Consider the following 13,751-nt stretch of genomic DNA (forward strand, 5'->3'; position numbering starts at 1 on the left):
TCCACAGAAAAACATCCCCACAGCATGATGCTGCCAGACATGACGCTTGGCATTCAGGCCAAAGATTTCAATCTTGGTTTCATCAGACCAGAGAATCTTTCATCATTCCTGAGAGTCCTTTAGGTGCCTTTTGACAAACTCCAAGCGGGCCGTTATGTGGATTTTACTGAGGAGTGGCTTCTGTCTGGCCATTCTACCATAAAGGCCTGATTGGTGGAGTGCTGCAGAGATGGTTGTCCTTCTGGAAGGTTCTCCCATCTCCACAAAGGAACTCTGGAGCTCTGTCAGCGTGACCATCAGGTTCTTGGTCACCTCCCTGACCAAGGCCTTTCTCCCCCGATTGCTCAGTTTGGCTGGGCGGCCAGCTCTAGGAAGAGTCTTGGTGGTTCCAAACTTCTTACATTTATGAATGAAGGATGACACTGTATTCTTGGGGTCTTTCAACGCTGCAGACATTTTTGGTACCCTTCCCCAGACCTGTGTCTCGACACAATCCTGTCTCTGAGCTCTACGGACAATTCCTTCGACCTCATGGCTTGGATTTTGCTCTGACATGCACTGTCAACTGTGGGACCTTATATAGACAGCTGTGTGCCTTTCCAAATCATGTCCTATCAATTGAATTTACCACAGGTGGACTCCAATCAAGTTGTAGAAACATCTCAAGGATGATCAATGGAAACAGGATGCACCTGACCTCAATTTCGAGTCTCATAGCAAAGGGTCTGAGTACTTACGTAAGTAAGGTATGTTTTTTTATTTTTAATAAATTTGCAAAAAATGTCTAAAAACCTCTTTTCACTTGGTCATTATGGGGTATTGTGTGTGGATTGATGAGGAAAAAGGCTGTAACGTAACAAAATGTGGAAAAAGTAAATGGGTCTGAATACTTTCCAAATGCACTGTAGTGTAGTGGCAAGAGGAATTTAGTCAATAAATGTTTTGCTATCCCTTTGCCTTTCTTTCTGTCCCACCAAATGTTTGCATATAGGCTACTGTTAATGTTAGCAGGGCGACGTTCAGTTGCAAAACATTCTTGAACGTTGCAGATAGAAATTGCATGAATAGAGCAGACATTATTCCTTATTCAACTTGCCAGAGGCATGTTTGTTCTACATAGCATATTTCTATCTGAACGTTCCAAAATGTTGTGTCCTGCTGAACGTGTCCCCAGATTGTTAGCTATACCCAGCTAATGCTAATGAGGTAACATGACTGAGCAAGGTGTAGGCTAAACAAATGGTTAACGGTCCGGTCTGCAAGTAGCCTAGTTTTAGAACAGCCTGCGATATGCTTTATGAATGTACAATGCGGCCCGCCAATGCACGATAGAAAGAAAAAAACATAGCGCCTGTATTATGGGTAATATCTTTTGAACAGTAATCTCTCAAGCCGTTTTCTCAGAGGAAAAAAAGAGGGAGACTTGGCTACAGAACCTGGGTATGAAATGCATTGGGGAAAGTGGGAGGGTTGAGCGAGACTACAAATTCAAAGAGACTACTTTTCTATACTCAAGGGAGAGAAAAACATAGCTAGACGACTGTTTAACTATAAATATAGCTAGATGACTGTTTTACTATAAACTCAATGCTGCTATTGTTTTCAAATTTCGTAAAGCCGCTTGTGTTTCTTAACCAGGCAAAGGGTAGCTAACTAGAAGGCTGGTGGTGACCGGTTAGCTATGGGGAAGCAAGAGCCGCTTGCACAATGTGTATAATCGGAGGCGGAGCCAGAGCGGAGCCCGTCTGCCCACATTCATCACTTGCTCCCCAGCTGATGTAGGCTGTGTGCCGCATCCTTCCCACTGCTGAACAGAACTGCACATCTGTGCTGCTAATATTAATTGTGCCCGTTACTGAAAATCTCTCAAACTATTGTCCAGTCCCCTTAGTAGTCATATATAGTCAGAGATAAAAAATAATTTTCCTTTAGTTTTTTTCCTGGTTAATTTTAGTCAGTTATAGCCTCGTCAATTGCCACTGAAAAATAGGTGTTTGACGAATATTATGGTCACTATTTTTGTTGACGAAATTAACAATGAATGACACAAGTACAAATAAATAGTCAAACATTTTATATTTTACACCAACTGTTTTATTATGTGAGCATCTGCTCAGGTCACATGACCCCTCTGAAACCACCACTGGGGAACGAACATCTTACAAGCCACAGGGTCATAGGATGTATGACATAACAGGGGGGAGAACATAGTTGAGACAATGGGGGCAACTGTGATACAGAGCCAACATTTGTGTGGAGGTGGAGGACAAATATAAAGGTCTAGATAGAGTTACAACACGTTTTTACGCTTGAAGGGTTGTAATTCTCCCTGGGCTGGCTGGCTATACAAGAGTGATGCAAAACGTACACACGCAAGCGCTCTTTTACACAGGTGATGCAGATGACAAATTCCCAAATTCCTGTATGCTGAAAACGATTGTAGCTGCAGTTGACTGGTCTCTGGCCCTCATCTCTGAGAAACACAGCAGGAAGGAACATAAGTGCATATGAGGGAGTGAGGGTGGTTTCTGTTAAGAACACCTCCACTTCCTTAGTGATGTAGATGTTGGGCACGTGTAGGTGCGAGAGAGAGATCATTGCAGTTTGTGTCAGCCGTCTGTACAGTAGTAGAATAGAGAGCAGAGGTGGTACTAGACAAGCACAGGGTGGGAGACTTAGGGAGCACTTTGCCTTGGGGGCTGGGTGGGTGTCCAAACTTTGTCTTCACTCCCACCTCTCCTAGGTGATGGGGATGAGGCTTAGGCGCTGCTGAGGGCATCCACACCGGGCAGCACTTTACCTGTGGGCAGAGAGGAAGACATACAATATGGTCACCGCATTGCAGAATAAAATTATTTCTAAAATGAGTTTGAAAGTAGTTTATAAACAGTTAATTATTAGTTTATAAAACTATTACCAAGCATCTTTTGCATTAAGTCCTCATATCCATGTATGCTGTAACGTAACGTTATGACTAACTACTGTTCCCTGAAAGAGGGAAATGAAGTACAACATACTATGGGGAGGTGCACTCCTGTGACTTCAGTTGAAGTATCTACAAATCACACCTGACATGGCCAATGAAATCCGTGCCGCGCTGGAAGCCCTGCCTTCCACAGGTGATAAGTGTGAGTCTCGGATTAATTCCTTCGATTTAATACCGCTCTTTACCGAGCCCAGGAACGGGCAGCGCGGGGCCAAACAGTTGTTGTACCTCGTTTCCCTCCTTCAGGGAACAGTAGTTACAGTCATAACATTACATTCCCCTTTAGGCAGTCAACTTCAATATAACATATTATGGGGAAATATAATCACGCCCAAAGCCAGCGCCAATGGATACTAAATGAAACTGCTCATGGCAGACCACCAAGACCTGACCCGTCAAATGCGGCAGTCTGGGTGTTGCGCACCCGGCGCGCCCTAGTGACTTTCCCCTGTCCCAGCATTAATCATACTGTGGGCTACACTGGGAGCAGTGACATCCAAGCGATAACACCTCACAAGTGTGTGGTGATGCCCAACTCGCTGCAGCACAAATATCTCCTATAGTCAACCATCCTATAGCCAATGCCCAAGACGCTGTCAGCTGCCTGGTGGAGTGGACGCGTACACCACTTGGTAACCCTTGACCCTATATGCCAGGGACATAGCCTCCACAATCCAGTGGGAGAGATGCTGCTTTGACAGCGCCCTGCCGTGAGCTGGATTAGCAAAACAGACAAAAAGCTGGTCACATAACCGGATATCCCGTGTCCGTTCAATGTAGGTGCGTAAAGCTCGCACCAGACACAGGGCATGTAACCGCTGTTGCTCTTCAGAAGAAAAGGGAAATGGCTCAAAAGCTAAGGACCTGTAGGACATAGCCATGACTTTCGGGGTGAAGGTCGCATTTGGACGCAACGTCACCTTAGGTCGCCTGGGGCAAACTGAGTACAGGAAGGGTTTACAGATAACGCGGAGGTCCCCAACACGTTTAGCCGAAGCCAAAGCCATGAGCAGGGAGGTTTTGTAAGAGAGAGGATCTTCAGATCCACCGACTCCAGAGGCTCAAAGGGGGCTGCACACAGTGCCTCCAAAACAGCTCCAAGTCCCATGTGAGACGCCGGTGAGGCTCCGCCAATTCCCACATGACATGCTGAGATAACGGCCACGTACACTTCTAACGTGGAGAAGGCCCGCCCCTGCTCGAAAAAGCTCCTTGAGGAACATAAGGATGTCCCTCACAGAGCACTGAAATAGAACAAGCCCTTTCTCTTAGCACCAGAGCTCAAACGCTTGCCACTTATATGCATATAGCCCTCTTGTGGAGGGCGCCCTTGCAGACTGAATGGTAGCAATAACATGTGGAGGTAAGCCTCTAGCCATCAGATTGGCCCTCTCAGGGGCCAGGCCCATAGGAACTAAATATCTGGCCTTGCGTGCCAAACCTGCCCGTGCGCCTGGGACAACAGGTCCCTGCAGAACGGGAGTTGCCACGGGTCCCCATCTAAAAAGTGAATGATTTCCGCGAACCAAGGCTGCCTGGGCCAATGGGGAGCCACAAAAATGAATTAATTAAGCCCTCCCGGCGCACCCTTTCCAACATGGGCTGAATCAGAACCACTGGTGGAAACGCGTAAAGGAGGGTCCGAGGCCACTGGTGTAGTCCCCACTCCTGAGGAAGATGGCCCCCCCGGATGGCAGATACGCACCCGAGTTGAGGCAACAGGGAACATGCATCGCCCGAAGTGAGATCAAATGCGCACTGCTCCACAGTAACAGGGAGCGAGACAAGGTGAGGAGGGGGAGGGACCGAGTCCCCCTCTGCCTGTTGATGTACTGTATGCCACCATTGCCATGTTGTTGGATCTGACCAGCACATGCCCGCCTGACAAACGCGAGGCGCCTGAGCGCTAAGTACACCATCAGAAGTTCCAGGTAATTGATATGCCGGGCACTCTGACACTGTCCATACTCCCCGAATTGAGTAACCATCACACAGCGCGCACCACCCTTTGGGGGGACGAGTCGTGACCACCTTGCGGGACAACACCTGGCCCATTAGACAGTACCCGGAGTTCTCTCCACTGGGCCAGTGCCTGAAGGCATGTCGGGGACACCTGAATCGACTGGTTTAGGTGGCGAAACGCATCCAAGCGCGTTGCTAGCATCCAGCGCGGGAACGGCTAAGTCAATAATAGTCCCAGGGGAATGACAACTATTATATAAGCCATTATCCCCAGTAGGCGGAGGAACTGGGAAAAACCTACTGTGTGCCCCAACCACACTCTACACAATACACCTTCTCCAGCTGAGCAACCAAAAAGCGACAGTGCATGTTAGGGAGCGTAGGATTCGCATTAGCCACATCCTTGTTAGCAAACGGGGCTAGGTAGCCAGCTAGCTTGCCATCCACTGGAGGAGTGTGCACCAGACCTGCCCCCTCCATCCCCTCCAGATCCACGAAGGTGCACACCCATGTAGTATCAGCTTAGCTGAATGCGGGTTGGACCAGGTTGTTGTCCATTCGTCAATGAAATCTGGAAACAGGGATAGGTGGTGCTTGACTGTGGCAGCCACAGGGGGCAGGTTCTTTCCACTTCTGCCACGGGGGTGAACATGGCCACTTCACCTCCAAATGCATAGCTGGCCTGCGGCACAGTTCTATGAGCGATGCGTTGGATACCATGGTTTCCCCTGCTACTCCTGTAGGGAGGTGGCTATATCTGAACAAAGTCCTCTTCGTCACCCGAGAAACCACCAGAGCCATCCTGAGACACCACCCGAACCTGGGCCCTGTATGTAACCAGCAGTCTCAAAATCGCTCTGTTAGGATGCTAGTTCCACCTGTTCCAACCAAAGCCCCAAGTCCCTCTCCACTTCCTGCCCCTTGGTCCCAGCCGAGGTACTGGCATCCGGGAAAGGAAAGCTTCCTCAGAGAGAAAGCTTCCAGAGAGTTTGCACGCAGTACGTGGCAATGCACACATGGACTGGTTCGAGCGAGGGCCACCTGAGCGTGTTCCAAGCAGAGACAAATTACACATAAATTGTGAGTATCTTTCAGAGAAATAGTACACTACAAGTCAAAAGTTTGGACACACCTACTCATTCAAGGGTTTTTCTTTATTTTTAAATTGTTTTACATTGTAGAATAATAGTGAAGACATCACAACTATGAAATGACACATATGGAATCATGTAGTAAACAAAAAAGTGTTAAACAAATCAAAATATATGCTATATTTGAGATTCTTCAAATAGCCACCCTTTGCCTTGATGACAGCTTTGCACACTCTTGGCATTCTCACAACCAGCTTCATGAGGTAGTCACCTGGAATGCATTTCAATTAACAGCTGTGCCTTCTTAAAAGTTAATTTGTGGAATTTCTTTCCTCTTTAATGCGTTTCAGCCATTCAGTTGTGTTGTGACAAGGTGGGGGGGGGGGGGTATACAGAAGATAGCCCTATTTGGTAAAATACCAAGTCCATATTATGGCAAGAACAGCTCAAATAAGCAAAGAGAAATGACAGTCCATCATTACTTTAAGACATGAAGGTCAGTCAAAATGGAAAACTTCAAGAACTTTGAAAGTTTCTTTAAGTGCAGTACCAAAAACCTTCAAGCGCTATGATGAAACTGGTTCTCATGAGGACCGCCACAGGGATGGAAGACCCAGAGTTACCTCTGCTGCAGAGGACAAGTTCATTAGAGTTACCAGCCTCAGAAATTGCTGCCCAAATAAATGCTTCACAGAGTTCAAGTAACAGACACATCTCAACATCAACTGTTCAGGGGGGACTATGTGAATCAGGCCTTCATGGTAGAATTGCTGCAAAGAAACCACTACTAAAGGACACCAATAAGAAGAAGAGACCTGCTTGGGCCAAGAAACACAAGCAATGGACATTAGACCAGTGGACATTTGTTATTTGGTCTGGAGTCCAAATTGGAGATTTTTGGTTCAAACCGCCGTGTCTTTGTGAGACGCGGTGTGGATGAATGGATGATCCCTGCATGTGTAGTTCCCTGCGTAAAGCATGGAGGAGGAGGTGTTATGGTGTGGGGGTGCTTTGCTGGTGACACTGTCTGTGATTTATTTAGAATTCAAGGCACACTTAACCAGCATGGCTACCACAGCATTCTGCAGCGATACGCCATCCCATCTTGTTTGGGCTTAGTGAGACTCATTTGTTTTTCAACAGGACAATGATCCAACACACCTCCAGGTTGTGTAAGGGCTATTTGACCAAGAAGGAGAGTGATGGAGTGCTGCATCAGATGACCTGGCCTCCACAATCCCCCGACCTCAACCCAATTGAGATGGTTTGGGATGAGTCGGACGGCAGAGTGAAGGAAAAGCAGCCAACAAGTGCTCAGCATATGTGGGAACTCCTTCAAGACTGTTGGAAAAGCATTCCATGTGAAGCTGGTTGAGAGAATACCAAGAGTGTACAAAACTGTCATCAAGGCAAAGGGTGGCTATTTGAAGAATCTCAAATATAAAATATATTTTGATTTATTTAACACTTTTTTGTTTACTACATGATGCCATATGTGTTATTTCATACTTTTGATGTCTTCACTAATATTCTACAATGTAAAAAACAGTAAAAATAAAGAAAAACCCTTGAATGAGTAGTTGTGTCCAAACTTTGACTGGTAGTATAGGTTAAAAGTCCGGATGAAACCGTGGCGACGTCACTCACCCTCCAGAAGCTCCAGACTGGCTCCGCCTCCTGTGCTGACATGGCTGACCTTGTCCTCTGTGCCCCATTTGGCGCAGCAGGTAGCTGTGTCGCCTCCACCTGGGCATCACCAAGACAACATGGGGGTAACATTAGGGTCATACAGACCCTTCACTGTGATAGTGATCATTCACTACTATAGATTTGAGGAAGAAAGGGTGTTGGTATTTGGCGCTATCTAACGGTGACAATGACATCAACAAAAAGAGTGGATAAAGAAAAGCTTCCAATGAAAATGCCAGAGCAAGCATAAACTTGAATAAAAATATGTGTTAACATTATACTCAGTAGCAGGCTTGGTTTCCTGAATGATCTCAATTATACATGTAGCTATTTATTTGCAAACATGGGTCTCAGGTGCCTGGTGAAAGACGTGCTTTATGGTAATTGTGCAAACAGTGTTAGCGGGTCTTACCGATGATTGTGACGCAGCCTGAGTTGGTGACCTCCACCACTTTGTCCATCAGGCTCTTGGTTCCTTTGGCGAAGTTCTCAAACTCAAACACACCCACGGGGCCGTTCCACACGATCTGCTTGGCTCTGCCTACAGCCTCTGCGAAGAGCTTGTTGCTCTCTGGTCCACAGTCCAGACCCTGAGGAGAACAGAGGGACACAGAGCTCAACCCCAGTTTTACATGTTGTTATCGAGGGTATTAATCTACAATGTCTACATAAAACCGTCCTATATTTTATTTCACTATTAAAGTGATACAGTATATCAAATCGCTAGCTAGCACAATAATTCCCATGACCACCCCTCAAGAAGACAAAACCCAATCAGGGTTGTGTTCATTAGGTAACAAATGGAAGAAAACGGTCTGAAACTTGGAGGGACTCATTTTAGTTTTCTGTTACAAAGCATTTCAAAATGTTTTCCATTGCATGCCCTTATGAACATGACCCAGGTTGCTCACCATCCAGCCTGCGGGGATGCCAGCGTCCACGGTGGCGGTGCCAGTCTGGGCATGCTCGTCAAACTTCTCGGCAGTGATGAAGTCGACGGGGAGGTTGATCTTGACCTTGTTTTTCTCAGCCTTGGCCATCAGCTCCTTGACGATCTTGGCGCCCTCATCATCATACAGGGAGGTGCCGATCTGCCAGGGAAGAGAGGATCACTCATTGTAATATTTCAACTATAACCACCATGATATACACCATAGTCAATCATTGAACATATTTAACCAGGTGTCGCGTTAACAAAGGATTCTGTGTTTCACACAGAAAAGGAAAGATAAAACTCAAAAATCTTGCTGCGTTTTGTAAACGCAGATCTAAAATGCTTCTTATTGTAAATTCTGCTCCGCTTCAGTCAGGGTTCACTCCAAATCATGAATGTTAAAGGAGTAATTTAGTGCTTCAGTTGCATTACATTTGCTCTGGTTGGATCACCAGACAGCGCTCCGACTGATGTGTAGGCTACTTTTCTCTGGTACTTTCCTCCAGTGTAGTTTTTCTCTGGTAGGAAGTTAAAATGCAAGATTAACTTCAAGCGAAACATTAGGAAATGAAAGCTAGTTAAATTTACTTATGTGTGGCTGCTAGCCAAATAGCGTTGCACTTCTGTCATTTCTCATCTGATGAACGATATTCTGCCGAATGTGTTGCACTAATGTATTTTGTGTTAAGAAAAACTATAGTTACATGCCCCTTATTATTCTATTGAAGCAAAAAGTGACTTTCAATATAAAACACAGGTGAAATGGTTGAAAGCAGATTTTTTGATGGTCTGCATTTTTTAAATGCAGATTTCTGAAAGCTAATGCGACCCCTGATTTAACTAGATTGTGCTGAGGCGTGAGTGAGTTCCGAGTTATGTTCAATCAAATAGGAGGTTAAAATCATGATATAAATACAATTGGCCAAAAAAGGGGCAGAATCATCCTCTCCATTTCTCCCCTCCAGTGTCTCCCTTAAACAAAGTATAATCTCCCTCAGTCTTCCTCCCCCCTCTCTGTCCTCACCTCCATGTTGTTGAGGACCTTGAGGAAGGTGAAGGCCATGCCACCACCGATGATCATCTCATTGACCTGGTCCAACATGTTGTTGATCAGTTGAATCTTGTCCTTGACCTTGGCTCTGCACACAACAGAGAGAAACTATGAAAACATATGAACACACTGGTAAACATAGTAAGACAATGACATGAAGCCCATTTATTTGAAGCCCATATCTATCATCCATTATAAAACACACTCAATTACAATGAGTTACAATGTAGTCATAATGCAGTGTTAGTGTAGTTATAAACACACATGGTAAAACATTGTTATGGAAAGGTTTCTAGTTGAGGAAGATAGCCATATTGGGAAAGTCATTTTGTTGGTGTTACATTATTTGTTTCCTGTTGTACAATGAATTTAGTGCTAAATCCTACCGCCTTTCATTAATTGTCGTGTGGCTTATTATTAGCCAACTCACGTCAATGTACTTTGTCACTGGCAGTGGCCAAAAAGCTGAACTGAGTTGAAAACTGGGGTCATCTTTGAAAATACACAACTGTGGCAGTGAAAGAACCTGATTGGATATAGCGGTTGCACAATGCCAGGATGATATGGACTCTGACACTGGGCCAATTTCGACATGTGGCCAACGGTAGCTAGCTGTGTGTGTGCGTGGCTCAACTTTCCCACTGTGCAAGGCTGTAAAGTGGCCAGTGGTAAGGGAAGACTAGAATGCATAAGTAAAGTACTGTCACACAGATTTATTTTAATCACACAGATTAAAATAAACTAGTCCATTGTTGATATAGTCCCAAAATGTTTTGCATGTCAGCAATCAAGTTTAAGATATACATCTTTCAAAATACAGAAATACAGCCGGTATGATGTATTTCTGTAATCTGAAAGATCTATATCTTAAAAACTTGATTGTTGACATTCAAAACATTTTGGGACTATATCAACAATGAACTAATGAAACAAATACCAAATGATAGTTTTTGGGTGGACATTTCCTTTAACACTAGAACCTCTAGCTAAAGCAGTCATTTTGACTGCTCATGAATGTATTTATTTTAATTACTCTGCCATTTTTTAAGTCATGACCCCCTCCATCCTTGACTTTTCCTAAATAAGTCTATAGAACACACCGTTGTTAGAATCTTAATATCACAAACAGAATTGGAGTTAAACAGTTTTATGAGGGCACGTCATTTTTAAAATGGTTTTCCCCGTTGCCCCCCCCTCCTCCCAACAGTAGGGCCTGCTCCGCTCCTTCTTCCGACAGTGGAATGTGCCGTGCCCAGTTGATAATCACCCTGATAATTGCCTGGAAACTTAACCTAAACTAATTTCACACCTATAACAGATTAAATAAACGAAGTAAAGTGTGATGGGGGAGAATGTACTCCCGAGTGGCGCAGTGCTAGCTTCCTGGTTCGAATCCAGGCTCTGTCGTAACCGGCCGCGACCGGGAGACCCATGAGGTGGCGCACAATTGGCCCAGCGTCGTCCAGGGTAGGGGAGGGAATGGCCGGCAGGGATGTAGCTCAGTTGGTAGAGCATGGCGTTTGCAACGCCAGGGTTGTGGGTTCGATTCCCACAGGGGGCCAGTATGAAAAAAGTATATATATATATATATATATATAATGTATGCACTCACTCGCTCTGGATAAGAGCGTCTGCTAAATGACTAAAATGTAAAATGTAATGGGTGAGTTGATGAGTGAGGGGAAGCGAATTATGCATAATGATGTAATCACCAATTGTGAATGAAGACATTCTATTGTATTGGTATATTCTAATGATAATCTCAAAATGGTATGTACCCTATATCAGTCCACCAAATCCAAGCAGTCTTATCAGTCTACTCTAGTCTACTTGGAGTACACAGTGAGAGCGTGCTTAATAAAAAATGACAAGACCAAGACGAATGTATGCACATGCTGCGTTAGCACTGCCACAAGTTCTGAATGAAAACGACTCAGATGTCAGGGCAGAAATTAATCATGACATCTGATGATTATTCTTCCGATTCTGAGCCTCAGCCTGAATAACACAGAGGCCTAAGCGCAAAAAAGGCAGAACGGTGCGCACTAAGCAGGTGCCCGTGCCACTACCAAATGAAACAGTGAGACAGGAGAGAGGAACGGACAGCACCGTTTAGATAGAACAAGCCAGTGACAATGCAATGGGCCAATTATCAGCACAAAATCTCATCACTAAGCGCGCAGGTCATACATCTCAAGCAAAAAACAATATCAGCAATGCACTCACCATCTGTCATTGTTTATGTGACATGGACATGCTACAGCATTCAGGGACTGTGGCTAAGGTGCACACGGAGTAAGGAGACACTGCCTGGGATCTGACTGTTGATGAGCTGGAAGCGTTCATTTCAATCCTGTATGTCCGTGGAGCATTCGGTGTAAAGAGCTTCTATATGGAGAGCTTCTGGTCAGATATCTATGGGATACTTTTCTTTGGAGAAACCATGTCACGGGATCGCTTCAGAGAGATCATGCGTTACCTCCATTTTGATGACAAAGAAACAGACAAATTCGCTATGGTATCCAACAAATAAATAGACCATTTTTGACTGCTGTCATATCGACACATTCATTATAATGCCATTATTGATTTTGTGCAGATTTTTACTATTTATCAAGCACACTAGGCGCTTATAGTGATTTTAGGTTACTGATGTTTTCATTTGACCGCGCATCTTGCTGACCATGCGTCTTGGTGGTTGCGGTATTTTTTTTATTTTGTCATTATAAAAAGCTGTCACCATGTTCTAATACATACACTTTTTGTTTCATAGTTGTAACAATGGACACTACACAAATACAATTTATTGAAAAATAGTTTTTTGTGCTGTTTTGTTTTTACTTATAGCCTACAGTAACAAAAACAAATGAAAAAGCTATTGTTTTATTTGAAATAAAATAATCGTATTCTAATGTTCATAAAAAACAACCAAATGATTATTTTCGCAATAGCATATATGAAATGTATTAATTACACTGTTAGAATGTTGCAGTCAAAATGACTGCTCATTAGCTTGAAAGGGGGTCCCTCGAGGCTCAGCGGTTTTGTGTTAAGGTCTCTATTCCTGGATTGCCTCTTCTGTATTTAAGAGAGACATTAAAGCACTGCACTTGAGTATGAAACTACAACAGCCCAAGGCTGATATATCAGAGAAAAAGAGAGATTGAGTGAGGGAATGAGTGGCAGAGAATAGAAAGAGTGAAAGAGAGCGAGAGTGTGAGATAAATATTTAAGTGAGGTTGCATGGCTTTTATTGTGCCTATAATAGACTAGATGAAGTCTATTTTAGCTGGAGAGCTAGTTGAAGAGCCAGTGCTCAATAGAGTGATACCAGAGAAGCAGATGCAGGCCTCTGGGTACTTTATTCCTAATTGATCACCGATGTGCTATCCCAGCACCATCCATAACCAGAGCCATGTTAAACTAAACCACCAAACTGTCTCTGGACCAGTTACTTACCCTCCGAGGATGGCCAGAAAGGGCCTGGCTGGTTTCTCCAGAGCCATGGCAAAGTAGTCCAGCTCCTTCTTCATCAGGAAACCTGCAGCCTTCTGGGACAGGTTCACTCCAACCATGGAGCTGGGAGAGGGAGAGGCGGGTATGCGGGTAAGGGGAGAACAGGAGAGAAAGTAAGGGATAGGAAAAGCAGTGCGAGAAACAGAAGCAGGGAGACAGAAAAAGAGAGGAAGAGAGGTAGAAAGAAGGGAAGAAGACGAAGGAAACTAGGAGACACTGAGTGGCAATGAGTGATTTGACAGAAAAATAATTTCCTCTTGAAGGACAATCATCATCACTCCACAGTAGTGTCCAGTGACCCTACCTGTGGGCTCTGTGTGCTGTGCCGAAGGCATCGTTGATGTAGACATCTCCCAGTTTAGACAGAGAGGCTCTGAAGGAATCAATCTGCTCCTGGGTTGCTTTGGTCTAGCAGAGAAAGGAGAAAGGATAGGACACATTGTTATAGACGGCAGAGGGCTCAGGTTACAACCAACAGGCTCTATTACATCTAGAATACAGAGCTGTACGGCCCATTGTGCG

The 13,751-nt window shown here is 44.7% G+C and overlaps 1 protein-coding gene across 1 annotated transcript in view; it reads right to left on the reverse strand.

Moving 5' to 3' along the window:
- Nucleotides 1-2,071: 2,071 nt before the first annotated feature.
- The window catches only part of LOC121579397 (phosphoglycerate kinase), a 28,347-nt gene continuing 16,667 nt past the window's right edge, over nt 2,072-13,751 (reverse strand). The window contains exons 5-11 of the mRNA XM_041893971.2: nt 13,534-13,637; nt 13,173-13,292; nt 9,687-9,801; nt 8,640-8,819; nt 8,141-8,318; nt 7,687-7,785; nt 2,072-2,800 (exon numbers count right to left, since the gene is read on the reverse strand). Coding sequence (XP_041749905.1) covers nt 2,760-2,800; nt 7,687-7,785; nt 8,141-8,318; nt 8,640-8,819; nt 9,687-9,801; nt 13,173-13,292; nt 13,534-13,637 — 837 coding nt within the window. The 3' untranslated portion in view covers nt 2,072-2,759. The remainder of the gene's footprint in view (nt 2,801-7,686; nt 7,786-8,140; nt 8,319-8,639; nt 8,820-9,686; nt 9,802-13,172; nt 13,293-13,533; nt 13,638-13,751) is intronic.

This window comes from Coregonus clupeaformis, chromosome 13 (assembly GCF_020615455.1).
Source record: "Coregonus clupeaformis isolate EN_2021a chromosome 13, ASM2061545v1, whole genome shotgun sequence".
NCBI lineage: Eukaryota > Metazoa > Chordata > Actinopteri > Salmoniformes > Salmonidae > Coregonus > Coregonus clupeaformis.